Source organism: Hermetia illucens, chromosome 3 (assembly GCF_905115235.1).
Source record: "Hermetia illucens chromosome 3, iHerIll2.2.curated.20191125, whole genome shotgun sequence".
Taxonomy (NCBI): Eukaryota; Metazoa; Arthropoda; class Insecta; order Diptera; family Stratiomyidae; genus Hermetia; species Hermetia illucens.
Window position 1 is genome coordinate 102,063,546 of NC_051851.1, and position 26,788 is coordinate 102,090,333.

The 26,788-nt window shown below is 43.5% G+C and overlaps 1 protein-coding gene across 1 annotated transcript in view; it reads right to left on the reverse strand.

Moving 5' to 3' along the window:
• Window positions 1-2,261: 2,261 nt before the first annotated feature.
• Window positions 2,262-26,788, reverse strand: part of LOC119651610 (retinol dehydrogenase 13) — a 43,950-nt gene continuing 19,423 nt past the window's right edge. Inside the window, exons 4-5 of the mRNA XM_038055263.1 lie at window positions 2,770-2,916; window positions 2,262-2,667 (exon numbers count right to left, since the gene is read on the reverse strand). Coding sequence (XP_037911191.1) covers window positions 2,559-2,667; window positions 2,770-2,916 — 256 coding nt within the window. The 3' untranslated portion in view covers window positions 2,262-2,558. The remainder of the gene's footprint in view (window positions 2,668-2,769; window positions 2,917-26,788) is intronic.

The window sequence follows — 26,788 nt, forward strand, 5'->3', positions numbered from 1 at the left end:
GTCTTTGTAAGCTGAAATAGCCTCTGTTGGCTGACAACAACCGTGCGTGGATTTCATCATCGTAGCTGTTATCGGTTGTGATTTTCGACCCTACATAGGAGAAATTATCAACGGACTCAAAATTGTATTCTCCTATCTTCATTCTTCCCGTTTGACCAGTGCGATTTGCTGTTGTTGGCTGGTTGGTTGGTCTTCGGTGCTGACGTTGCCACCATATACTTTGTCTTGCCTTCATTGATGTGCATCCCAAGATCTCGGGCAGCCTGCTCGATCTGGATGAAGACTGTTAGGGCATCCCCTTGTCGTAGCCACTTGTTGGTGTCGAAAGGTCTTGAGAGTGATCCTGCTGCTTTTATCACACACATTGGTCAGGGTCAGCCTTGTCAATCTTATTAGTTTCATCGGGATACCGAATTCTCTCATGGCCGTGTACAGTTTTACCCTGGATATGCTACATAGGCGGCTTTAAAGTCGATGAATAGATGGTGCAACTGCTGTCCATATTCCAACAGTTTTTCCATCGCTTGCCGCAGAGAGAAAATCTGATCTGTTGCTGAATTGCCTGGAGTGAAACCTCTTTGGTCTGGGCCAATGATGTTCTGGGCGTAAGGGGCTGTCCGGCCTAGCAAGATAGAGGAGAATATCTTACAGATGGTACTCAGCAACGTGATATCTTTATAATTGCTGCACTGTGTGATATCTCCCTTTTTATGTATGAGACAGATAATGGCTCTTTGCCAGTCGTCAGGCATTGATTCGCTGTCCCATACCTTAAGCACAAGTTGATGAGCCACTTGGTGTAACTGGTTGCCTCCATATTTAACCAATTCGACTGTAATTCCATAGGCTCCTGGCGACTTATGATTTTTTAGACGATGAATTGCACGGACTGTTTCTCCTAAACTTGGTAGTATTTGTCCGTCGTTTTCAGTTGACGCGACCTCCAACTCGCCGATGTTCTGGTTGTTAAGTAGTTCATCAAAGTACTCAACCCATCGCTCTAATATGCCCATTCTGTCGGAAATCAGATTTCCCTCTTTGTCTCGGCAGGATGAGCATCGAGGTGTATAAGGCTTCATCCTGCTGATTTGTTGGTAAAACTTCCGCGCCTGGTGCGGTTGCTCGCTGTACTTTTCTAGTTCACAGACTTATAGTTTCTCCCAGGCTTTCTTTTCCGTCTGTGAAGTCGCTTCTCCGCTCGACGGAGTTCGTGATAAGGCTTTGCGCGTGTCCGCGTTCTTTGAGAATGCAACATTACTCGGTATGCGGCATTCTTCCGTTCGGTTGCTAGCTTACATTCATCGCCAAACCAGCCATTCCGACTCCTTTTACGGCTGGTGCCAAGTATGTTTGTGGCCGTATCCATGATAACGTTCTTCAGGTGATTGTGAAGATAATTTGTTGATGCTGCATCTTCAGGTCCTCTGTTGACTGCAGTTATTGTGGCATGCATTTCCCTCTTATAGGTGTCGCGGAGCGCAGAGCTCGGAGCACCATGCCAACGAGATAGTGATCCGAGTCTATACTGACCCCGCTATATGTTAAGGCTGAGAGGTGGCGGCGTTAGATCAACACGTGGTCCATTTGGTTGAAAGTGGTCCCGTCTGGAGGGGCCCATGTATGTTTGTGGACTTGTATGGATTTGTACACGTAGGGGACGTAGGGGAGTGAGGGCTGTTGTATGTAAAGGGAACAACAGACCACACGCTCTCACCGATTTGTGACAATCAGTCCAGCCGTTTCCGAATAAATCGTGCGTGACAGACAGACAAACAGACATCAACTCGATTCTAATAAGGTTTTGTTTCACACAACTCCTTAAAAAATAGATTTCTGGCAAGCTCTAGAAGTACATCCCGTGTGAACTAGGTTGGATAAACTTACTGCGAACTGTATGATCATTCAGTTTTCATCATGGACTTTCATTTCCATCAAATCGTGGGTTCCCGGCTAAGATAAACAATAGTCTCCCGTTATTAAAATAATTCCAGCAGGAGTTGCTCGAAACTTCTGTCTCAGCCTGATACTTGTTAATATATGTATGCACGGCTGACATTTTTGAAATTGTTGTTTTCGCTGATAATACTTATTAATATCCTGGTTCATTGGCAGCTAGCTCAATATTAGAACATTTAGATAGTCTATATCAATTCTATCAAAAACCTCCTACAAAATAAAAATTGAAATTTCTCTGAAAGTAACCTAAAATTATTGCAGTAGAGACCCGGTGGTGAGAAGCAATAAAATACCCAACGTATTTAAATAATTTTAAGGCTCTATAAGGATCTAATTACATGCGGAAACAATTCCTTAATTAAATTCTTAAAATTCATCCATTCCTTATATCCTTTCATTTGCAGAAGGTCGCAAATGCTTCAGTTCTTTTAGAAAAAACAGGTTTTACAAAAATACCACAATACGAAAATTGCAAGATTATATGTATGTATATCACTAGATTTCTGAGGCAGTAGATATAAGATAATTATTATCCTATTTATTAGAAACATTCTTTGTAAATTTGATGAGAAAATTGTGTTGAAACCGTTTGCGTTGCGAACTCACTCGGGCTTGCGGTCCAGCTCCAGTACTCGCATTGTCTCAGCATAAAGTCTCTCGGCAAGTTCGTCGTTTCGTCCTAGCTCACTGGGTTCACTTTCCTCGCAGTCACTACACGGAATAAAATATGAATAATTAATTGAAATTTGAACATCACCAGCTTAAGGGTAAAATAATTACAGTTGTAGCCAACCAAGCCAAACGCATACATACTTGAAATATTTGCCCGAAATTTTTGTAAATTTGGGATCCGTAGCTAGATAAATCGCAGATTGGGCGCCTTCAAACGGGTTCTTCAGAAGCAGCCACATCCAGGGATAAGTTATAATCCGGACGCAAATTGCCGACATAATTGGGGATCTATGAATGGGAGTTTTATGACTTAATTAGTCACCAATTCCTTGGGGAAAATGCATACACAGCTTACTTAGATTTATGCTTGATCTCGGTATTGTCAAAGAGAAGACGAGCACTTCATGCGGAAATAATAAAGGTATTGCCCAGAGAATGCAAAATAAATTACTAGAGTAGAATAGAAGCCATCCAGGTGTATAGCTGCACTATATTTTGCGCCATTCAACTCAGGCGCTTTAATAAATTATGCTTCTGAAGCAAGGAAACAACACTCAACTTTCCATAACAGCTATAGACGCAAGGAGTTGCAAACTGTTTCGTAACTATTAATTAGTATGTTTATATGCGCCGTTGGCGTCCTATAATAAATGGCTCGACTAGAATACGTGAGAAACTTTAAGCATTCTGCGGAAGTTATCCTTTAAGGTCTGGCATCATGTATAGACATATTTAATCCTTGATAAATTAATCAGAGTGCTACAGGTATGATGGCTTTATAGCTTTTCTTTGGGGAAAACTATTATATGTGATAACAAATCGGGCAAGAGGAAGCTGGACGTATTGGTTAGGAAGGAAATTTAAGTGCACAAGGAAATCTGTAAGAGCGCCGTTTTTTTCATTGTCCCATATGAGTGTAATGTAGGTGATTGAAACTTTAAATGCGTCTTTCTGAAAACAACGAATTTCGAGTTGGCCGGGCCGATATCTCGAATCGTCAAACATTTGCGCAACGCATCCAACGCGCCCATACATTAGCAAATTATTGCGCAACATCCTGCGTTGCACAATTTGTTTGATAGTGTATGGGCCCTATAAGATACGTTTATGTAAACGGAAAATTAACTTTTCATTAATAAACGCCATTTTCGCAAAGACCTATTTAAAGAACAAAACGCACGTAGTGTCAAAACTATTATGATATAAATTATGACTAGATTTGTCTTTGTTTCAGTACTGTATTTTTGAAATTGTTGTAATTATGGGTCCGGATGCACTACGGCAAACGAAGAAGAAATATAACCATAACCGTAACGTAAGTGTAACCGTAATTGACTCAGCGTGGTTGCTTCCCTCGTATTCGTGGATCTTTCATTGTAGAAAATCCTTTTAGGCAGAAATATATAAATGGAGTTCTGCAGGATTATTAGCCTTACTGCCAGAAGGAAGGGGCTTTGACATGATGCAAAGTTGACTAACCTTGATGTTTTTTTGGCGTACTCCTAACCTTAAATATAATACGAAACAAAAGTGAAGACATGTAACGGACGGTGTATATCCTACAGGTGTTACTAGTTTCGGCTTTAACATCTATCGCCAAAGACTCGATATCCTCATAATTGATTTATCTGAGAATTTTTCTATTTGTTAGTGCAACAGGGCCCATGTCTTCATCCACAAAGCGTCCCGTTTGTTCATGTAAAGTGTTCTTCTGGTTTTAATTTAGTGACTTCGGCGAAATTTTGTATGCATTTCCACGCTTCTAGCGCAAGAGCTCTCGCAATCGAGGTTAGTTATAGGCGGGCCTCCTTGATTTGACACAGGTGGTGAACCTTCAGCATTTGACATCCACGGCTGCTAAGCAATGCGAGTAGATTTCACCCTTAACAGTCCTCAGTGGGGCACAGACACAGGACTTGGATAGACTATGTGTATCCGAGAAAACTCCCGCACCGACTCCACAGACCATCTTTGATCCGTCAATTAAGAGTATTTTATCATATTCCTGCAAACGCTGTCGGTCTTCCATTTTGGTCTGGTTGGAAAGTCCAGAGCAGAATTTCCCGTGAAGTTCGGCTTGCGTGAGACGTAGTCAGTGGAGAATGCCCAGAGCTCCCAATGTACTTCTTCCAGGATGTTACAGCACTGACAGCACTGCACACTACAGCGAACACACGGTTCTTTAAATCCTATTAAGCTTCGTTCTATTGTACCCAGCCCCTATCACCACACTATATATATTTCCTTGCAAAGGTCCTCTTGAAGGCATAGAAGGCTGCACAGGTTTTTTAACCTTCAGTTCTATCTCCAATTTAGCTTCGGATCCAGGATTACACCCAGATACTTTACATTGTAGGAAAGAACTTATATTTGTTCAATTAGCCGCGGGAGGCGCCATTTGGGTACACTTGCCTTGGTGGTAGTAGTATCAGCTCCGTTTTCGTAGAGTTTATACTGAGTCCGCATCTTCCGGCTCAAAAACACACCTTTCGCAGCGTTCCTTCCATGATCTCACTCATAATATCAATAGCTCGCCGGCATACGTCATCATTATCACCACACCCGTGTCCAATATGGGTAAAAGTTCGTCCCTATAAACTAGAGAACCGAAGAGATGGCGTCACCTTGGGAGATAACTCTGTTCACAGTCAAATGGCTACTCCTCAGATCAGACCGAATTATTCCTAATTGTTAGCATTTCTATTATACAATGCCTAATATGACCCTCCAATCCTACACTGGTTAAGGCTTCCTTGGTGGCGATAGAACAAACTATGTTGAAGATTCCCTCTATATTCGGGAAGTCTAATGCTCGTACTGTAGTGACTGCTGAAGAGTGCTAGTTGCCTTATGGAGACCGGTTTCTGTGAATTGTCTTCGAGGTTGGCGTGCTGGGAGTGGGACACAAGAGATGAGGCTGATTAGTCGGAAGTCCTTAGCGGATGCATGGCCGATGTACTTAAGCAGGGATTTTCCATCAATTTCATTTGGTAGTATATTAGCATTCGGTAGATATGAGCGTAGGATGGATTTTGGTCGCCTAACATTCTTTCGACCCATTGCATCATTCAAAGTCTTGGCTGTAGACCCTGGTAAACTGTTCTTTCCACCTCTTCATCTGTTCGTCATCGTGGATAACGACCTTCGCCAAGTTCTTTCGTGATGTGATATACACTTCTGAAACCTTTCGCTTCCCTAACCAGCGCAATAAAAAATTCCCTTTTGTTACGGTGTACAATATGTTGAACTTCTCGGGAATCCGTACGGTATTCGTTCATGGATCCCCTTCCACAATTTCAGAGCCAGCAAGATTTTATGCTGGCGACCTTCCACACTGTCGAGCGAGATCCCCCCCAACTTTGTGAGAAGTGCCGTACACAACACGTAAACAAAAGTTAGCGTATCAGACAGAGATCCCTTTCAAGGCTGATGTCAGCACCTCTCTTGTTGACTGTTAACTACAAAGCTGTTGATCTGATTCGGTGTCCCTTTGGTGTCGGTCAGTTGGAACTCAACTCACCTTATGGCAAGTTCTGTGATCGAACAATGTGCCATCAATGACGAGGCGGTGAAAATTGTGGAAATCCACAAACCTTGCACCATTATCCCCATACATGTCTGAGCGAGGCATTCAGATCACCTATCACGATCAGAGTGTCACCTTTCGGAAGCCTCTCCTGAACTACGTGTAATTGCTAGAAAGCATCCTTTTCCACTATGTTGGAAGTCTTCTATATGTGATAATCCTTAACTTGAACTGAAAATTGCAGTCAGAAGTCGGTTTCCAGGTCAAGAGAGTGTGCCTTGATGTAGACGTCATAAAAAATCTGACGCTGAATAATTGTTTGATTTCCTAATGCAAGTGCTGTAGTTCTAGCATGAACGTAAGGAGGGTTTCCGGAAAAATTTATTATATATGCTAACATACTATTATTACCTTTATTTGTGCAGATATCGCAACGGGATGTATTTTGAGGCCCAGATTTCGTTTAAATACACCACTGTGATTTTTTTCAGATTTTTCGGTTGGATAGGCTCTGAAAGCGAGCCCCGTTACACTTTTTGAGGGACATACGTTGCCCTCACTCCTGTTCGTTTCACCCGGTATAAAATATGGGCCTAGTTTCAAAAAGTACTAATTGAGCCCTTCCATTTTATACCCCACATGGCCACATTCTATGAAAAAAATGCCGCAACCTCTATTCACATGTATGGGGATTCCCTCCTTAAACTTAACACAAAATGGCGCCACTTGCTGTATGCATAGTAAATAAAGCGAGAAAGCTTATGGGAGCTTAGCAATTGAAAAAGATGAACGTGTCTGTAAAAGGAATAATCTGGTCAAGACTCACTGAGAACAGAGGCCTGACCCGGAAGAACTACCTTTTATGCAGCTTGGGATTACAACACTTGAGCTGTCCGAATTCATCAAGGACAAGCACAACGTGCACCAAGCAATTAAGAACATGGTGAGAGCCATCAGGGTGCTTTACAATAAGGAAAAGCCGAACATTTTAGCCTCAACAGTGTCACAGGCAACCCAAGTGGCACCAAAGCACAAGGTCATCAACTTCGATTATGTAAGAGAGTGTAAGATAAAGAGGGCGTAGCTTTAGGGAATCAACATGCACCAAAAATTAAAAAACTCGGGAAACCGGAAGCTGGGCGCTTCAGGTATGAAAGGTTTTGTTTGCTTCTCCTGTGAGTATATTTGAGTGTAGAACTATCCCATTTGTACGTAGCCTGTTCAGAATATGCATTTAGCATATCAGATTTAGTACCTCGGGTTGTAAATTTACACGGTAAAGACCACTTTGAGCTACTGTAACTTTGTTACTAATAGTATGATTTTGATCAAACTTGGAGATAATATGCTTCATATTATATTTTATACTACTACCAACTTTTATAACTCTGATATAAACTGAAAGGGGGTTTTACTCAATTTTCCCAAAAATATGGTAATAAACTATTATTAACTTAATTTGAACAGATGTCGATATGGAGAGTAATTTGAGGCCTGGGTACCATATAGAGGCAGCTTCATGAATTTTTTCAGATTTTTCGGTTGAGTAGTTTCTGAGAATGGCTCTGTTAAAGAAGTCATCATTGTGCACCCTTCCCACTCCCCGCCTTTTTAACAAATCTCTAAACTAAGGTCAGCTTCGAAAAGTACTAATCGAGACCTTTTATTTGATACCCCATATGATTATATTCGGTGAAAGAAATTTACGCCCCCCTTTTACATGTATGGGGACCCCCCCCGTAAATCTCAACGTAGGAGGATATCACTCATTGCATGTCTGGAGGTCCACAGTTCCCACCCTCTCACCAAATTTCGTGTCAATCGGTATAGCCGTTTCTGAGAAAAGTGCCTGTGACAGACAGACAGACAGACCTGTGAGGAGTGGCCAGATCTCCCATCAGGCGCGACCCCAGCTGACGGATTGGGGCATACCTATTGATGTGTAAATATGTGTTCAAGCACTTTTCTTTTCTGACTGTGCATGGGCTAGTGTTTGCTCATCTCTGGTGCGCGGACCAAAATGGCTATGGGAAGGATACCCAGAACATAAAATCACTATGGAAGACGTGAGAAGGAGAAAACTTACGGTGCAGGAGCTCGGAACCCCAGTACCGGCGGCTTTTGGGAGTGAGCAAGCGGGCTCCCGGTCGTCGATATCCCTCGACCGCAGTGCCTCGGTGGTGGAATACTTGGCCACCGTGGCATCTAATGCTACAAGTGTTTTAGATTTGGAAAAGGAAGTGTTCAACTGAAGTACCACTCTACCAAGGATACCAGTAACAAAACCGAAGAAGGATGAATTGAAAGCAGATCGTTGGACAACAAAAGCAGCAACAACATCGACCACACATATTCAAGAAGAGCAGCAACAGGAGGTACTCCAGGACCAGGAAAAAAACCCATTCAGAAGAAGTTCGTCAACTTTGGGATCTCCGCCAATGCCAAACATCAAAAAAGATAAAACGGAGGGAAGGTCAATGAGTGCCAAATGTGGAGGACTAAAAGTAGTAATCTGGTTAGGAATCATCATGGAGAGCAGAGCCCTGAAGCAGAGGAATTACCCTTCACACAGCTTGGTGCAAAAATAGTGGAGCTGTCTGAGTTCATCAAGGACAAGCACAACGTCCACCAAGCCATAAAAAATATGGTGAGAGCAATTAGAGTACTCTACAACAAATCGCAGCAGGAGGAACAAAATTCCAAGGGCAAGTCGAAATCTGTTGCTCCAACGGTGTCACAAGCGACCCAAGTGACACCTAATCGTGTTGCAATCGGCCTGCCACCAAACAAGAGAGTGCGGGGAAGGAGATGTGGATCTTCTGGGAAGTCAGCAGGCGCCTAAGAGGAAAAAAGCCATACAAATAGTTCCCAGAAACGGAACTAAAGGCACCGAAGAGAGAAAGCAGGTCCCCCAAGTGCGAGTTCCGGCAATCGACTCGACAAAATCCAAGGGGAATGAAAAAGGTGGTTGCATTAAAGTAGTTAGGAAAAAGGCGAAGAAAAAGGCAAAAGTGCGAATTCGCCCAGAAGCGATTGTAATCTCCAGCAATGGAAGTTTGTCTTACGCGAAGATATTGAAAAAAGTCCAAGCTGACACCGATCTGGGCGGAAATGTCAGCAAGATTCGAAGGACCCAAAAGGATGACCTCATGTTTGAGCTGAAAAAAATCAGCTTAGGAAAAACTGATGGCTTCCGAACTCAGGTTAAGAACTTACTTGGGGAGAATGTCACAGTACGGACCCAAAAACATGAGGTCAATATACAGTGCAAGGATCTTGATGAAGTGACATCCAAAGGAAAAATTTGCACTGCCCTGATGGAACAGTTCAAGTTGGAGGAACTTGCCGAAGAGTCCATTGCGAGTTTGCGGAAAGCCTATGGCAATATTCAAACGGCCACATTGCGATTGCCAGTGTACGCCGCGCAGAAGTTATTGGCGGCCGGGAAGGTTCGAATCGGATGGGTTGTTTGCCGTCTGAGAGAGCAGATTTCTCTAAAGAGGTGTTTCAAGTGCCTCGCGTTTGGCCATTTCGCGAAGGCATGCACCAGCGGCATTGATCGGTCCGATCGATGCAGAAGGTATGGGGAGAAAGGCCATATTGCCAAGGCGTGCAATAGGGACCCCAAATGCTTATTGTGCGAAGAAAGTGAGGGACGAGATTACCGGCATATTGCCGGAAGTGCTAAATGCCCGGAATTTAGGAAGGCGCTGACTTCAATGAAAAAATGAAGTTTATTCAAATAAACCTCAATCATTGTAGTGTCGCTCAAGATTTACTCGAGCAGACCATCTACGAATCCGAGGTGGAAATTGCCATCATTAGCGAACCCTATAGAAACCGTCACGGTGGCGTGTGGGTTATAGATTCGTCTGTACTGGGAATCAGACATATAGCGGCTTTGTGTGGGCGAAAATAAACGAGGTATATGTGTACAGCTGTTACGCCCCACCAAGCCTGACACTGCCCGAATTCGAGAAAATGCTTGACAGTCTTGTTCTCGACGCAAGGGGTCGTAGTCCAAGGGTGATTGCTGGTGACTTCAATGCTTGGGCCCGTGAGTGGGGTAGCAGAGAGACAAATACAAGGGGCCGCAGTCTATTAGACGCTTTCGCACAGTTAGATGTCGTTCGATATGTCGATATGTAAACACCTTTCAGAAAGGGGGGTCCACCTCAATCGTAGACCTAACTTTTGTTAGCCCTGCACTGACACGTGGTATGTCTTGGTGCGTCAGCAACCACTACACCCACAGCGATCACCAGGCAATCTTCTTTGGGCTATGGGTGGAGTCACCGGGCATAAGATCATCATGCCCGAAACCGCGAAAGATGTCAGGCTGGTCCGCTAAAACTCTGGATGAGCAGACCTTCATGGAGGTGTGGTTAGACAAGCCTGTGGTGGAATGCTGAACTGGTCAGCCTTCGATCAGCCTGTCACCGAGCCAGAAGAACGGCTCAAAGAGCGGTAGGCAGAATCGATCAAGGGCAAAAAGAGCGCACCTATAATGAAGCCCGCAAAACCCTCAATCTCGCCATCCAACGGAGCAAGAGTGAATGCTTTAAGGAGCTCTGTTTAGAAGTGGACGTAAACCCGTTGGGGAGCGCCTATAGGATCGTGATTCAGAGGCCGATCATCCCCGCAGATCACGTGCCCTTCACTCTTGTTAAAAATCATCCAGGGGTTATTCCCTCAGCAAGAGGAGGGCATAGACAGCTTCCAGCGACCTCTGAACGACACGGCAATACCGCCAGTCACCAGTGACGAGCTGCTAGAGATCTGCACTAGGATAGGAGATAACAAAGCTCCGGGTCTGGATGGCGTGCCGAATAAGGCCCTTAAGCTTGCCGTGAAATCCAGACCGGGCATGTTCGCTGAGTTGTTCGAAGCGTGCATGTCCGAGGGGATATTTCTTGCATCATGGAAACGACAGAAGTTGGTGCTACTGCCTAAGGCTGGCAAACCTCCAGGTGAGCCAACATCCTACAGACCTATTTGCCTTTTGGACACTGTGGGCAAAATGCTAGAGCGAGTAATCTATAATAAATTACTTCCGGTTGTTGAGAGCCAGGGAGGTCTCTCAGATCGGCAGTATGGGTTCCGTAAAGTCAAATCAACCATTGATGCCATCAAAATGGTTACTGGCTTGGCCGAAGATGCAATCCACGGAAGGGGCAGTACTAGCAAATATTGCATAGTAGTGACCCTGGATGTGAGAAATGCATTCAATTCGGCCAATTGGAACCTAATACGGGAATCTCTGGCAAAGATTGGTATTCCCGCTTATCTTGCAGCTATTGTCAACAGCTATTTACAAAAACGGAGGCTTTGGTATGACACTGATGATGGACCCCAAGAGTAACTTGTCTCCGCGGGTGTTCCACAGCGCTCCGTACTGGGCCCACTGCTGTGGAACCTCATGTACAACGATGTTCTTAATCTTCCCCTTCCGGAGGAAGCCACGGTGGTGGGCTGCGCCGATGATATAGCGCTGGTTGTTGTCGCAAAGCATCTCGAAGATGCTGAGTTATACTCATGCGAAGCGATCAGTGCTGTTAAGAGTTGGCTTGAGAGTTCTGGTCTGACACTTGCGGAGGAAAAAACGGAAGCGGTCCTTATCACCAAGCGCCGTAAAAGAAATTTTGCCCGTATTCAAATTGGGAATCATATCATCACTTCTAAGCCTGCGATCAAATACTTGGGAGTGATGATAGATGGGAAGCTTAGCTATAAGCCACACGTGCAGTATGTCTATGACAAAGCATCCACTGCAAGTGTGGCCCTGGCAAGAATGATGCCGAACGTGGGAGGGCCACGGCATGCTTCCAGGTTGCTTATAGATAGGGTAGTGAGTTCGATCCTGCTCTATGCAGCTCCAGTTTGGGGAAAGGCATTGCAGGTTACATTTAACGGTAACAAACTGAGTTCAGTCTACAGAAGAACAGCCCTAAGAGTGTGCTCGGCATTCAGGACTGTCTCAGATGATGCAGCATTCGTCATTTCTGAAATGATGCCCATTGACATCTTGGCAGATGAGATGATGAATATATATAGTGCGAAGTCTATCTCTCCTTTGTCGCAGGCGAAGAGCGCCGAAAGGGAGAAATCGCTAGATAGATGGCAAGAGCGTTGGGAATGCTCGGGAAAGGGTCGGTCGACACACAGGCTCATCCCTACCATCAAGGAGTGGTTGGAGAGACGGCACGGTGAGATTAATTATAATCTTACTCGGTTTCTCACGGGGCATGGAGGATATCGCCAGCGCCTGTTGAGGTTTAAACTAGATACCTCACCCGACTGTCCAAACGGCGATGGAGTCCCAGAGGACCCAGAGCATGTATTCTTCCACTGTTCAAGGTTTGTGGAAGAAAGGAAGAACCTAGAGAAGACTCTAAGAGAGGTGGTTGTACCAGAGAATCTGGTGCGAAAAATGCTAACATGTCAGGAAGACTGGGATGCAATCAACTCCATGGTCTTATCTATCCAGAGCAAACTGCGAAAGGCAGAGGAGCCCAGAAAAGTGCGGTTACGTACGCCGCGTAGAGACGAAAGGGGACCAAGCTAAAATGAGCTGACTCCGCCCCCTGATGTAATACCGTATAGTGGTTCCACGGGGCTTGGAGGGAGTCGGGGGTGGTTTTAGTGGGTAAGAATGCCACACGCTGGCGTGTCCAGGCCAGTGTCTTTTGAAGATTTCCACCTCCTCAAAAAAAAAAAAAGACAGACAGACAGTAAACCGATTTTAATAAGGTTTTGTGTTTACACAAAACCTTAAAAAGGGGTCTTGGCAAGTCTAAGAAAAGTAATTAAACTTCAGAAGGGCTCAAAGTGTCCAAAATAGAAATGTCGGCCAGCGAAGCGAAACCGAAGGAAAATAAGAACGGTGGTTGGACTAAGGTCGTGAACAAAAAAAGGAACGAGAAACCAAAGATGCGAATCCACCCAGAGGCAATTGTTATCTCCAGCAAAGGAAATCTAACGTGTGCGAAGATACTGAAAAAGGTGAAATCTGACCCCGACCTAAGAGGCCTAGAGCTAGAAAGGAGATCTCATGTTTGAGCTGAAAAAATCCAGCATGGGAAAAACTAACGGCTTTTGTAGCCAAATTATAAACCCACTTGGGGAGAATATCGCGGTTCGTTCTCAAAACCATGAGATCTGTATACAGTGCAAGGATCTCGATGAGGTAACATCCAGAGAAGATATCTGCACAGCCTTGAAATAACAATTCAAGTTGGAGGAATTCAGGGAAGAATCTATCGTGAGCCTAAGAAAAGCTTATGGCTCAAAGGGCCAAAATCCAACTGCCAGTGGAGGCAGGGTAAAAGTTGTTGACCGTGGGAAAGGTTCGGATTGGACTGAGGGAACATATCTCTCTAAAGAGTTGCTTCAAATGTATAATGTTCGGACACTTTGCGAAGGCATGCACTAGCGGCATCAATCCGATCGATGTTGAAGGTGTGGCGAGAAAGGACATATTGCCAAGGAGTGCAATAGAGACTGCAAATGCATTTTGCGTGAAGGGAAGGAGGGCCGGGATAACCGGCATATTTCCGGAAGTGGTAAATGCTCGAAATTTAGGATGGAGTTAACTGCTGTGAAAAAATGAGGTTAATACAAATAAACCTCAATCATCGCAGGGTCGCAGAGGATTTGTTTAATTGCTTTGTGGAGCGGCCATGTGGTAGTGAGGTCGTCAAGCCATACAATATAGCATGGGTCTGGCGGCAAGTGACGTTGTGTGGGCAACTATAAGCGTATACAGTTGTTACGCCCTACCGAGCCTCACAGTGCCAGGCTTTAATGCGTGGGCCATCGAATGGGGCAGCAAAGAGACTAAGGCAAGGGGCAGTGCTAATTAGAAGCATTCGCCCAGTTGAATGTAGTCCTGACCAACGAAGTTGATGTAAACACTAATCGGAAAGGGAAATCTGTTCAATTGTAGATCTGACTTTTGTCGGCCCTACGATGGCGCGTGATATGTCCTGGCAAATTAGTGAGCACTTCCTATATCCATACCACAAAAATCATCTCTAAAGCAAGTGTCGATGTCTAGGAGGTGCTCATTCTCCTCTGTAATATCCAATTATTGGTGGAATAGTGAACTTGGGAGCCTTCGATCGATTTGCCACCGAGGCAGAGGAACGGCTCAGAGGGCAATTGGTAGGATCGATCAAGGGCAAAAGGAATATGCCTATAGAGAAGCTCGCAAGAGCGCCATCCAGCGGACTAAGAGGGAATACTTTAAGGAGCTCTGTTCGGAAGCGTACATGAATCCGTAGCGCCTATAAAATCGCGACAGAACGATTCAGAGGCCGATAATCTCCGCTGATCACGTGCCCTATGTTCTTATTGAAAATAATTCAGGGGTTATTTCCCCAGTAAGGGGGGGGGGGGTACTGACACTTTACAGCAGCCCCTGAATATGACGCAGATTCCACCCGTCACTAGGGACCAGATCTGTAGTCGAATAGGATATGTTCGCGGAGCTGTTCGAAACGTCCATGTCCGAGGAAATCTTGCCCACACTATGGGAAAGGCTAGCAAACTTCCATAGGAACTGTAATTTTATAGACTTATATGTCTTCTACACACTATGGGGAAAATGTTACTCCCAGTCGTCGAGCGCCAAGGGGGTCTTCCAGATAGGCAGTATGGGTTCCGTAAAGCCAGATTAACCATTGATATCACCAAAATAGTTACTAGTTTGCCTGAAAATGCAAATCACAAAAGGGGTTGTACCAGCATATATTGTGTGGTGGTGACCCTGGATGTGAGGAATGCATTCAACTCCGCCAATTTGAACCTTATACGAAAGCCTCTGGCGACAATTGGTGTTCTCATCTATTGTCGATAACTACTTGCAAGAGTGGACGCTTTGGCATAATGCCGATGATGGACCCAAGGAGCACATTGACACCGTGGATGCCCCACAGGGCTCTGCACGAGGCCACTACTGTGGAACATCATGTATAATTATGTAGTTAACCTTCTGGTTCCGAAGAAGGCCACGGCCGTGGTATAGCACTGCTTGTGGTTGCAAAGCATCGCGAGGATGCTGCGTTGTACTGAAACAAAGTAATCAGTATAGTTAAGGCGTGGTTAGAGAGTCCTGGACTGGTGCTCGCGGAGGAAAAGACGGAAACTCTTGGCAGCGTTCCCAAGAAGAGTCCTTCGAAGAATTTTTGGCCCCCTACATGAGGATGGATGATTCCGTAGCTTCCATAACGATGGACTTTATGAGCGTCACCACGACCGTCTAGTTGTGAATAAAATCCGGCTTAATAGTTTGCGGTGGGCGGGTCACTTAATTTGTATGGGTGAAGATGCTCCAACCAAGATATTCTATAAGGGTAATATCTTTGGTAGAAAAAGAAAACGAGGCAGACCGTTTATTACCGTTTAGATTGCAACCAATCAGCTAGGCTCTTATTGATTGGTTGCACTATGTTGGTCAGTCAAAGTCCCGATAGCGAATGCTCGGACGTGCAGTCCGCACAGTTTGTATCGCATAAGGGAATATGACAACCATATATAAATTCTTACAAAATATAGAATTTCGACTTTATGGGATTTCCCTCAAACTTACTAGTATTATGACCTATTCTCACCTACGCTAATCGCAAATTTTGTATTTCTAAGAAGAACTCGGGGATTTCCGGGTAAATTTCTTAAATATAGGTCAAAGGGAAGTATAGGTCTCGGGGCGAAATGTGGGTTGGTATCGAGGAAAAAAACTATGAAACGCCAGCTGAATAAACACCAACAAATCCCATCTCCACCTCCACTTGGTGTTCCCTGGGAGTTGGAAAAAGCGAAGTCGAGTTTCCCGGGCCTAAAAACCGGCCAAATTGTAAAAACTGGTCGTCCGGGTTGGGGTTAGGTACGGCTGACAACGGAGCTGATAACTGCACAAAAAACTGAAGTTACGGACTGGATGGATTTTACAACGATCCGGTAACGAAAATGAACGAACGATTTACACATTTTTTTAAAGTGAGCTGCCTTTACAGAGTGGTCGTTTGAAATTCCATTCACCCTGTGTGAGAGTCTGTGCTCGAATAGTGTGCTGCCATTGACAAGGCGATGAAAGTTCCAAAAATTTACAAAGCTTCCACCATAGGTATTACGGTCGCCAAGACCATACCACTCCATTACATATCCGAGTGTGGTCATAGCATACCTTGGCATTCAGGTTGTCTATCACAGTTATGAGGTCAATTCCTATCTGTAGTGGTGTTTCGTTAGCAAGAAAGGTTCGTAATTTGCAGATTGCCAATTAACAAATTTCTGTCACTTTTAGTCGCATTTCGCGACAAGCTGAGAATATTTTGAATGTATGCTTTTTTGGAACGTTTGATATTTCTATTGCCTTTTTATATAAAACTATGTAGCTTTTCCTACTACAATATATTTTTATTACTCATATATACGTACTTCGGGAGTTACTTACTCCCTGCTTCAGTACTTTAGCTCATAAATCATTGGGAACTTTATCTGTTTTTAAAGAAGAAAAGTTAAAATGCCAATACCAAACATGGACCTTCTATAACTTCGTTAGTTATATAGTGTTCAAAGTTTCAGAATTGTATCTTATACCATACCTCTAGTGCTACCAAATTTATTATTTCTAGGAAAGAACTTAAAAGTAGTTTTCGGGTAAATTTCTAAAATATGGTAATATACTATTATTAACATTATTTGTGAAGATATGGAAATGGGATGTATTTTGAGGCCTAGATATCATATAAATGCACCATAAGAACAAGACCTGTTTCACTTTTTAGCGCACACATTTTGAGTCTTCATTCCCCGATGTTTCATCAAATATCAAAAGTGAGATCAGTTTGGAAAAAAATAAGCAAGCCCTTTTATTTGATACCCACACCCCACATACAAAAATTACACCCTATTTCACATATATGGGGAACCCCACTTACTCCCAACTCAAAATGATGCCACTCTTCTTTTTCTTTAGTCTTTGTCCCGTTCACAAGCGAAGTCGGGTCGTCGTGATCAGTTGCGCAATTTTATTTTATCAAAGGCATGGTTGTGGATAAAATCCGGCTCAGAAATCTGCGGTAAGCGGGTCACCTAATTTGTACGGGTGAATACATCCGGCCATGAAAGTCTATAGCCTGAGATGGAGCGATGACGTAGGCCAGAACGCCAGACAGCTTTTAGGGATATCGAATTGGTGGATCTCGGCGCAAAACCGGGATGCCTAGAGTTTCTTACCAAGGCAGACCTAAACCGGTTATTGTGCCGTGGATGATGATGATGGTTCTTCTCTAGACTTTGTCCCGTTTAGAAGTGGGCTAGGCTCTTATTGTTTGGTCAGTCAAAGCCCCGAGGCTTTCAAATCACCATCCAGCGTATTAAGCCATCATTGTTTTGGGCCAGGCTTTTGGTCGTTTCCCATCGACTTCGATGTTCACTGATAGTGATTATTCGTACGTGCAGCTCACGGGCTATGTCCCACATCTGATCTGGATATAGCGGTGAGGCCTTCATATCATCTTCCAGCGTATCAAGACACCATTGTATCGGCCGGTCTTTTGGGCTTTTACCATCAACTTCGATGTTGAGATCAATGTTAGCAAGTTATTGCGAATTACATGACTATACCATCGAAGACGCCTCTCTCTCAATATTTCCACGTTCGGTGCAATCCCATATCGATGGTGGATATCCTTATTTCGGATATCACAAGTCCAACGCAACATCTTCGTCTCCATTACCACAAGACACCCTTCATTGTCGGCCAATACTCAGATTCATAATAGTCGTACAACATTGCGATAAATTTTAGATTTGAGACGTTCGTTGATACGTCGACCACAAAGAACACCAGTTGTGGAACGCCACGTCATCCAGGTTGCGCTAAGGCGTGAAGTAATTCCATAACGCAGTTCTCTATTGGCTGATTGTATTTGCCCGAGATATATAAATCGCTCTGTCCTGGGCAGGTCACTGCCATTGAAAGTGATAGTGCCTGTTCCATGTGGAACGGTTGTCAAAGATTCAGTTTTATTCAGATTCAATCTGTGACCGTGCTGCATGAGGCGACTATTCTATTTTTGAACAAGTTGCTCGAGTTAATTTTTGCTATGAGACACCAGGAAAACATCATTTGCATAAAACAGAATATAGGGTGCTGGACGTTGGTGATCCCGTGTGATGCTGTCCATAACAAGAGCAAAGAGCAGTAGTAGAAGGGTGAGAAAAGTTGGGTATTTGTCAAACATTCAAGATATACCAAAACAGTGACCTGAAGTATAAAGCGAAAAAACAGCATGTGGTGGTGTTCGATTGTCCAAAGCTACTCAAAACCTTTCAAAAGTCCTCAGAGTGCAAGGTTATTGAGATCCAGCAGGATTATGCCGACGGTGAGCTTCGCGAAGGTCCCATTTCGAAGAAAAAATAGTTGATGGAACGTCTTCTCGAATAATGGAAATAAATTCCAGCCGAATATATCCAACGTTTGGTCAAATCCATGCCACCCACTTCTAATGTCATCATTGCGATTTTTTTGGCACTTTTGCTCACTGTACGAGGTGTGTTCAGAAAATAACGGAAACTTTTAAATTTCGCGGGTTTGAAGAATCTGATCATCATTTTGGTTTTTTTATTATGTTGATATACCTGGATATACCCTGGAAGTACGATAACATTTTCAGCTGTATTCATTGTTTACTTTGCCTTTGGTAGCCGCTATTCTTAAAAAAAAATCAAAGAATTTCTATAAAATGTTGCGTAAAAAACGAAATTAAATGTAACAAAGACTTATGGTAGGTCGGCTACTAGTAAAATAAGAGTTTACGAGTAGTGTCAGTGTTTCCAACAACGCCGTGAAAATGACGAACGCCTCAGCACATGAGCAACCGGTGGAAACGTGGAAAAAGTGAAAGAAATGGTTATGAGTGATCGCCGAACCAAAATCAGAGATTTTGGGCTATAGTGACATTGACTCGAGATATTTAAATTGCTCAGCGCCGTCAGCTTCAGTAACCTGCCCAGAACTGAGCGCATTAAATATCTCGGGTCAATGCTATCAGCCAATGGAGAACGGCGTAATGAATTTGCTTCACGCATTAATGCGACCTGGATGAAGTGGCATTGCACAACTAGTGTTCTTTATGATCGACGTATCAGCAAACGTCTCAAATCTAAAATTTACTGCAATGTCGTCCGTCTGCCGCTCTCTATAGTTCAGAGTGTTGGCCGACTATAAAAGACAATGAACGACGTCTTGCGGTAATGGAGACGAAGATGTTGCATTGGACTGGTGGCGTGATACGTTTTGACTACATATGAAATGAAGATATCCGCGATGGATATGGGTTTGCACCAATCGTGGAAAAACTACGAGAGAGGCGTTTTCGATGGTGTGGTCACGTAATTCACGCTAACGAGAATGCACTTACCAATATTGGTCTGAACATCGAAGTCAATTGTAAGCAACCAAAAAACCGGCCGAAACAACGGTGGCTTGATACGCTGGATGGGGATTTAAAGGCCCCGCGATTACATCCTAATCAGGCATTTGATAAAATAAAATATAAAAATATAAAAAAATCATATAAAATATAAACAAGTCGGGACACCGGAAGCTAGACGCTTCAGGTATGAAAGGTTTTGTGTATTTCTTTTATAAAGAGATTTGAGTATGCATTTGTTCCATTAGCATGGCTAACGCCACTTTCAAGTGATATTGACATTCATAGTCCTAAATTTGCAGAGGAGCGACAGCTTTGACCTAGTATAACTTCGTTAGTAAAAGCGCGATTTTCACCAAATTTGGCAGGACCATACTCCATACTGTAGCCTACATTGCTGCAAAATTTTGTGATTCTAAGGTGAACTTAAGGGGGGTTTTCCTGTCAATTACTAAAAATTATAGTAATATACTATTTTTAACTTTATTTGAACAGGTATCGATATGGAGGGTATTTCGGAGCCTGGGCACCATATAGTGGCAGCCCCCTGATTTTTTTCAGATTTTTCGGTTCGGTGGTTCCTGAGAATGGTTTCGTTAAAAAAATGACCACTTTCAACCCCCCGTATTCCCCACCTTTTCGACGAAAGTCAAAACTAAGACTATTTGATAAAAAAAAAATTTACACCTCCGAGAAAAATGCGTGTGACGGACAGACAGACAGTAAACCGATTTTAATAAGGTTTTGTGTTTACACAAAACCTTAAAAAAGGGCTAGGCAGAATTAGATTCTTCTTGAATGGAATTTTAATATTTCACTCGAATGTCAATTATTCTCGCTAATTATGACGTCAGCATCTTATTTGTATGGCTTAGGATGCTGTTAATTAGCACGAAATTGATAAGTATGAACTGCTATAACTTTGACACTAATGGTTGGATTTTCATTAAACTTAACATGTGTATGCACGAGGCTGTCCTCTATGTCGGTGCAGTAGTATACCTGCGATGAACCTAAGGGGAGCTTTTTAGTCAATATCTAAAAGTTGATAATATACTATCAGTAAATTTATTTGAGCAGATACCGGAATGGGACATCTTTCGAAGATTAGATTTCACATAAGTGTTTTACACTAAACCTTCAAAAGGGCTGCAGATAAGTAGATTCTTCATAAATGCGACTTTAATATTTCACGCGAATGTCAATTATTCCCGTTAATCATGACGTCAGCATCTTATTTGCATGGCTTTGGAAGCAGTTAATTCGCGTGAAAATGCTAAGTTTGAACTGCTATAACTTTGGCGTTAATTACCAGATTTCCATGAAATTGAGCACGTATATAGGAATTCGGAAGTCCTAGGATGAATTTAAGGGGGGTTTTACAGTAAATTTCCGAAAATGAGTCCTGTCTCACTTTAAGTGCGTACATTTTGACTCCTTATTCACGCACTTTGCAATCAACGCCAAAACTAATATCAGTTTCGAAAAGTATAAATCGAGACCATTTGATACCCTACACCACTATATCCGGTGAAAAAAATGTGTGAATCCCCCCTTTGGATGTATGTGGAGCCCCCCTTTAAACTCCATTTAAATTTATGCCACTCGCTGTATGCGTGGGATTTCATAGTTTCCATCTGTCCGCTAAATTTCGTTCGGATCGGTTTAGCCGTTTTGAGAGTTGAGAGTTTTGAGAATGCAGCCGTATTCGTATTCGTATGTGTAAATATATCATGTTGGGTTAATTTGAAAACTTATTCCGCTATCCATGCAACAAGACTAATAAGCAATTTCGCGGATAGATATACGTTAAAAACAAGTCGGAATACCGGAAGCTCGCGCTTTGGGTATAAAGGTTTTGTGTTCATCTTATATAAGAAACTTCAACGCATATTTTTCTATCCCTATATAACTACAAATCCAACATATTCCTTCATATTTTCCCAAACTACGAGAGCCATAGATATTACGCTCACCCTAAACAAACAAACTGCCTATTTCCGAATAGGGTACACGTATATGCACCTGAATTAGGCACTACTCGTCAAGTTCATTAGCACGCATATACTTACCTAGATACACACATGTTTGGTTGGAGTAATTGATATTTATATACAAACGACTAAAAAACTAAAACAAAATAATTCTTTGCGACCCCATTCAAAAGAACTCATTTCGTTGTGGTATTGACGAATTGATATGTGTGATGACGTCATGCAGGTTGTTGAGTGCACGAAATTCACAAGAAATGGTAAAGTTTCACCCCCTATAACTTTGTTAATAACAGTTGGATTTTCTTCAAACTTGACCAAATTGTGCACTATGTTCTTCATTAGACGCATGCCAAATTTTGTACTTCTGGGATGAACCCCCTCCTTGTGCCGGGTAAATTGTTAAAATGTGGAAATATACTATTATTAACTTTATTTGTGCGGATATCGGAACCGGATATATTTTGAGGCCTAGATTTTGTGTGGTTTCGTTTGATTTTTTTCAGATTTTTCAGTTGGATAGGTTCTAAGAACGAGACCTGTTACACTTTTTGGGGGTCGTATTTTGAGCTCTCTCACCCCTATGTTTCACTCGATATCAAATATTGAACCAGTTTCGAAAGGTACTAATTGAAACCTTTCATTTGATATCCCGCATGGCTACATTCTATAAAAAAAAATTTGCACCCTCCATTCACATGTATGGGGAGCCCTCCTTAAACTTAACACAAAATGGCGCCGCTTACTGCATGTAAAGGGAACACCAGATTACATAATCCCACCAATTTTCATGACGATGGGTCTGGCCGTTTCCGACTAAATTGGGTGTGACAGACAGATAGACAGACAGACGGGCAGACGGACAAACAGACAGACAGACAGACAGACGGACAGACGGACAGACGGACAGACGGACAGACGGACAGACGGACAGACGGACAGACGGACAGACGGACAGACGGACAGACGGACAGACGGACAGACGGACAGACGGACAGACGGACAGACGGACAGACGGACAGACGGACAGACGGACAGACGGACAGACGGACAGACGGACAGACGGACAGACGGACAGACGGACAGACGGACAGACGGACAGACGGACAGACGGACAGACGGACAGACGGACAGACGGACAGACGGACAGACGGACAGACGGACAGACGGACAGACGGACAGACGGACAGACGGACAGACGGACAGACGGACAGACGGACAGACGGACAGACGGACAGACGGACAGACGGACAGACGGGCAGACGGACAGACGGACAGACGGACAGACAGACACTGACTCGATTCTAATAAGGTTTTGTTTCACATAAAACCTTAAAAAGAAGTTTAGAGCTACTGTTAGCGCGTATTTATTCTATAGACTATATTGTCCGTTAAGGGTATCATCAAAGTGTACAACTAATCGACCCATTTCCATCGAGATTTCCGAAAAGCTTTTATATTCCATAAGAGAACTTTCGATTCAACTTCCATTCTTTAAATCCTTTGTGCTGGATTCAAACCCGCAAATGATAATAAGAAAATCTTCCCCGCATGAAACATATTGCATTCTGATGACCTTCAAGAAAAGGCTGCCTACTCAAAGTTTCTGAACTCCATTTGAGGCGGCCTCGAATATAAACGCAGTGGAGCATATGATAAATATCTCCATCTTCCGTATTACCATAGCTTCAAAAATAGACCCAGGAAGGCTTAATTTTGTAAAAAGTGAATTATTTTGTTTCACATGCTGCGTGGTGTTGACTGTCAGGAAAGTAATCTAATTAGATGGTAAGCTCCACTTTTTCACACATGTAGAGAATATGTACATTGCTCTCAAACGCTGTCACCATGAACACGTACATAAGGGGCTTATCGTCTAACCCAGAAACGCATCTTGAAAACCATCAAGAAAACATCCTCAACGTGATGGAGAATCTTATAACATGAGTCGTAAGCAATTGTTCTTAAACAGTCAAAGTGACCTACTATTGCTTCCGCTTCTGCTCCTATATACATCCATAGCACATCACCCACATGTTCAACATCAGTTCTTACTCACAGCAATAAGTCTTCATTATCTTTCCATCCATCCAAATATGATTTTCAAAGCTGATTTGACTTTGTAAAAGTACATCCTTTGCATTGCATAAATTGCTTAATAATTAAATGTTGCAGTATGAACTTGGCCTGCAGCGCACAATACGTTTCGCATACACAAATACCTATGTATGTGGTTCTCACCCTCAAAACTCTACGGTGAACATTGTAGGAATGGGGATTGGACGGTTCTCAATGCCCTTCCACTCCAACCCCGGTTAGCCCTAGGTTTTCCTTACAAAGGACAGTCTGATGGAAACAAGGAGCAATTACTGATGTTTCTAATATAATAACGTTTGGTTTACTTTTCGAAAATAAATGCACATTTCGCAACTCACTGCAAATAGCAAGGATTATACAGAAACGGTGACTTCATAATTCATGTTTGGGTTGAATTCCAAGGGGATTTCCGCAACTTCTAGAACGAGGTCATGTCCATTTACACTGAGTACCATACGAAGCCGTTATACACTCAGATGAATATGGGAAAATCATACAAATTTGAAATATTCCTTTTTATAAATATTTTTTTGTTTAATACTGTAATATAATTATTTAATAATTTATAATATTATAATATAATTAAAGTAAAACTCCAAGCCCGGTTGTGAAGGGAGGAGGGATGGATAGCCTCAGTCTGAATCGCTTTACACGACCGCAGCGTCTCAGGGGGTAGGTGAAGGTAGTGCAGAAGATTTGCAGTGTTGCAGATTACTCACTGAGGAAGCTACCATTACACCTGGCAGTTAGGAATAAAATGCACCACCCAAAATGAGGAGAAGGAGAATTTTAAGGTCCGGTACGGATAACCGGCAGTAGTCGTCTGGTTTGATGACTGGGCTTGTAATTCACAGTACGGCGTCAAAACCGCTAGTCGTGGGGCGGTTCGACGTTAAGGAGCCACGACGGCCAGGACGATTGCTCCACCTGTTGCAGCTGTTTCGACACAGGTTCTGCCAAGGTAGTAGTTGTGAGATATTTCATGAGTCGTGCCGTGTATCAGCATTCAGATCGGGTAAGCGTAGATCAAGCATGAGAGAACTGGGGTAGGGCAAGAGCCGAAGTGATCGTTCGTGTAGGCAACGGATAAAGTGGACTGAAGAGACGAACCTCTTCATCATCCGCTCCTACTACGAAATAACGGCGGAGGCAAGTACAACAACTTTCCGCCCCTTGTTGCATCAGAGATTCGTGCACGTGACTGTACAGCGAGTCGCAGACCAGTACCACTTTATTACTTGCAGCGACACAATCCCGGCCATCATCAAGGAGCGTGTTCGACTTGAGGTCATCGCGGAAACTGGTAACCAAAAGTCGATGGGGGTAGAGAAGGGACATCAACAACACCACGCTGCACTGCAGCTAACAGTTTCAGTACTTGCTGAAGCACTCTTCTCCACCGTCCAGCTGAGGTTTCCGCTGATATTGGTGACAAATTCCAAAGAGCGTGTACAGGATTCTCGGAAATGGATCTTTTGCATAGACCATGTATTACCAGACTCTATACATCTCCAACAACCCCGAGAATTCAGTAATTGAAAATCTCTAAAACAAAAACTTCTTGTTATATGCGGTTGCTGCGGATGTTAGGTATGGCGAATGTCATTTCAGACGTGTCCAGAATTCAACTTACGCGAGGAACCAGCGGAGTTTTTCAGATCTCTCAATGAACCCCAAAAGAGCGTCCAGAGAGTGCAGTCTTCGGTAACATAGGCGAAAGAATATTGGGGTGGACATGCTGGGTGGATCACCGCCGAAGACGTTTGGCATGAATTTTGCGGATATTACCGAAGAGGAAGTTCAACGAGACACAAACAGCTCGAAGAACTGGACGGGCCCAGGTGTGGATCGGGTGCAGAACTTCTAGTACAAAAAGTTCACTAGTATACATGGTCGGTTGCACACGGGATCATGAGTCAGCCGGAGGAATTTCCACTTTTCCTTACTGCGGGATTACCTACCTTATCCCTAAACATCTAGCAAGCAGCTAGATTCCAATGAAGCCTAAAGAGGCTTGCTATATAGATTATGCCAAGGTTTTCGACCGCGTTCTTCATACCTGGCTAATCAATGTCCCAGATCTGTATCGGATTGATCACAAACTATTAAAGTTTTTGGCGACAGTCGTGGAAGGGTGGCATACCACCTTATCAATGCCTTCATCTGAGGGTGCCAATACTTCACAGCCTATCCATATCCGGAGAGACATCTTTCAGGGGGATTCTTGGAGGCCCTTTTGATTTTGCATGGCACTGAGCCCTCTATCATGGCCAGTGAACGATGCTACACACAGTTGATGTACTGAGACGACATCGAGTTGGATGATGGTACTGATGACCATCTTAGAAGTCTATTGCAAATAGTAGATATGTTCAGCCGTGATATTCGGATGGAGTTTGGATTAGACAAGTGTCGAATCCAAACCATCCGCAAGGCGAGCCACATGCCGGACATAGCATTGGTGACCTTGACATCGAAGCTATGGCCGAGGCAGACTTCTACAAGTACCTAGGATTTCTGGAAGGAACCCATGGTCGAGTTGATGATCTGAAGGATGCTCTACTGTCCGAATTGCTGCGGCGCGTGAAGCACATCTCTTGGGGAAGAATAAGGTAAGCGCATTGAATGTATTCGCTATCCCTTCACTAGCTTATACATTCCGAATATTACCGTGGACTAACACCGATCTGCAAAACGTCCAGCGGCGGATACGAAACCATTATCTAAACTCTGCCTTGGAGCGGGTGAACCTGCCTCGTGACATCGAAGATAGGGGCATGGTTGATGCGGCGGCATCGCCAAATCAACTCGCTGCGTTGTTATTTATACAGCAAAGAGCTAGCAGTCTGTAAGGCACAATGTGGACTGACTCCACTTAACTTGAAGGATCGATCTTTCAATGGAAGTCGAAGGCGATGCACGGTAAACGGCAGCCATTTGCCAATTTATATTTGTCGAACAGATGGCTGTGTGCTGGGAAGCTATTTGCTGATACGGAGGGGTTAATGTGTGCCATTTAGATTGGCTGGTTGCCATCCAAGCTTATAAAAAAAGTCATCGTGAAAGAACGGGTGGAGAACGATCAGTGTAGAATGTGTGGTTCGGCG